The sequence below is a fragment of the Austrofundulus limnaeus genome, unplaced genomic scaffold (genome assembly GCF_001266775.1).
Source record: "Austrofundulus limnaeus strain Quisiro unplaced genomic scaffold, Austrofundulus_limnaeus-1.0 Scaffold1856, whole genome shotgun sequence".
NCBI classification, from domain to species: Eukaryota; Metazoa; Chordata; class Actinopteri; order Cyprinodontiformes; family Rivulidae; genus Austrofundulus; species Austrofundulus limnaeus.
In genome coordinates this window covers 26,527-28,462 of record NW_013954258.1, presented here as the reverse complement: position 1 = coordinate 28,462, position 1,936 = coordinate 26,527, and the positions used below count along the sequence as shown (strand labels likewise).

At 50.3% G+C, this 1,936-nt stretch overlaps 1 protein-coding gene across 1 annotated transcript in view; it reads right to left on the bottom strand.

Annotated features, from left to right (window-relative positions):
- Positions 1-890: 890 nt before the first annotated feature.
- The window catches only part of LOC106536518 (metabotropic glutamate receptor 7), a gene marked incomplete at its 5' end in the record, with an annotated part of 23,286 nt that continues 22,240 nt past the window's right edge, over positions 891-1,936 (bottom strand). Inside the window, 1 exon segment of the mRNA XM_014033813.1 lies at positions 891-1,613. Within this exon segment, the coding sequence (XP_013889267.1) occupies positions 1,564-1,613 (50 nt within the window).

Below are 1,936 nucleotides of genomic sequence, written 5' to 3'. Positions count from 1 at the left end.
ATATGGAAAAGTTCAAGGGGTATGAATACTTTTGCAAACCACTGTATATATTTACTCATCTTCTCCTCTGGTCCCACAGGTTCTGAGGAAATAAAGAAGTGATGGTCAGAATCTGCAGACCGGGTCAGAATCTGCAGACCGGGTCAGAATCTGCAGACCGGGTCAGAATCTGCAGACCGGGTCAGAACAGAGAACAGGACATTTCAGAGCAGACGTCTGGATCATGTTTTTTTTTTCTTCTGTTTCAACATCAAACACATCAGGCATGCATTAACAACCTGCACAGCCATGGATCACCAGGTGTTCAACGATGGGCGGAGCCAGGTACACTCCTGTTACATCATCATCATCATCATCATCATCATCATCATCATCATCATCATCATCAGAAACCTACAACAGACAGGAAGTCACGTGTCGGGACAGGAAGTCTTCATGTTTTCAGTTGTTTTACCTCAAACAGCCGAACATCAACTAAACCACCGGGTCCAACCTGAGGTCTGTGGTACCAAACAGGTCCAACTGACCCGGTTCTGTTCATCACACAACAACCTGAAGATTTATTTACTGCGTTTTGTTCTGTTCGGGTCTTTAAAGGATTCTCAGCTCTTCACAGCTTTATTCAGCTCAGCAGCTGAAATCTTTTCTTCTGAAAAGTTGTTTTTAGCTTCAGGAGAGGAAAAGCTCCCAGTTTCAGACCTGCTTCGTGTCACAGACCTGCAGGCTCACAATAAGACCCTAACCCTGACAAACGGACCCCCTCAGTCCTCCTGAGTCATCAGGTCTGACTCACATGCAGAACAGGCACAGTTAGACCCTTTTCACTCCTGGAACCTGTCACAAACACAAAGAACCACAAACAGACGGCCATGGATGTGGGACGGACAGGAAACACTGCAAACAGAAGCTTTTATTGTGAAAAACCTGACAGGATGTAAACAGACAACACTGTTACAGCAGGACAGCTACTTCCTGTTTCATTCTTTCATGAAGCACAGACCCCAGAGGATCATGGATCTGCAGGTCCCTCAGAGTCCGATCCAAACCCGGTGAAACATGCAGCGTCAACAGAGACCTGGAGCAGGTGGGTCCAGAACGGGACCCTCTGCTCCCCCAGGCTTTCAAAGATCCTCCATTTATGGGCCTCCTCTCAGTGATAACAGTCCGGTCCAGGCGGCACCACAGACCCAGATCTGTCCCAGAATATGGCTTCAAAACACAGAAACAGAACCGGTCCTTTCAGGAGGTCCATCTGGACCAAAGATCAAAGCATGAAGAACAAGAAACGGGTCGACAGGAAGGACTGAGAACTTCCAGAGAGGACAGGAAGTGGGGCCTCCACCATCAGCTGATCCCACAGCCATGTTGGTCCTCACCGCCGGCAGCACCTCCTCCCCAAACCAGACCGGATCAGGTCCAGCAGGGTTCTGTCTCCGCTCCAGACCGAGCAGAGACACACGAGAACAAAACTGAAACCAAACCCCAGTCCTTCAGTTCCCTCCTGATCCCAAAGACCAGATCTGGAGACCAGACGTCTCTGCAGCCAGTCCTGAAGGGGCGGAGTTAGATCACCACGTCGCCGTAGCTCACGTACTTCGACTTAGCTGCTGGACCTGCAGAGGAGGAGGGGTCAAAGGTCAGAGAGGCTCTGATTGGCTGCTGGACCTGCAGAGCAGGAGGGGTCAAAGGTCAGAGAGGCTCTGATTGGCTGCTGGACCTGCAGAGGAGGAGGGGTCAAAGGTCAGAGGTCAGAGTAAACAAAGATCAAAGAGCTGATGAGTTCCTCACCTGAACAAGGTTTGTTTTACCTGCACCTGATCAGCTGATTGAACCAGATGTTAACTAACCCAGACCCTGACTGGTCCAGACCCTGACTGACCCAGACCCTGACTAACCCAGACCCTGACTGGCCCAGACCCTGACTAACCCAGACCCT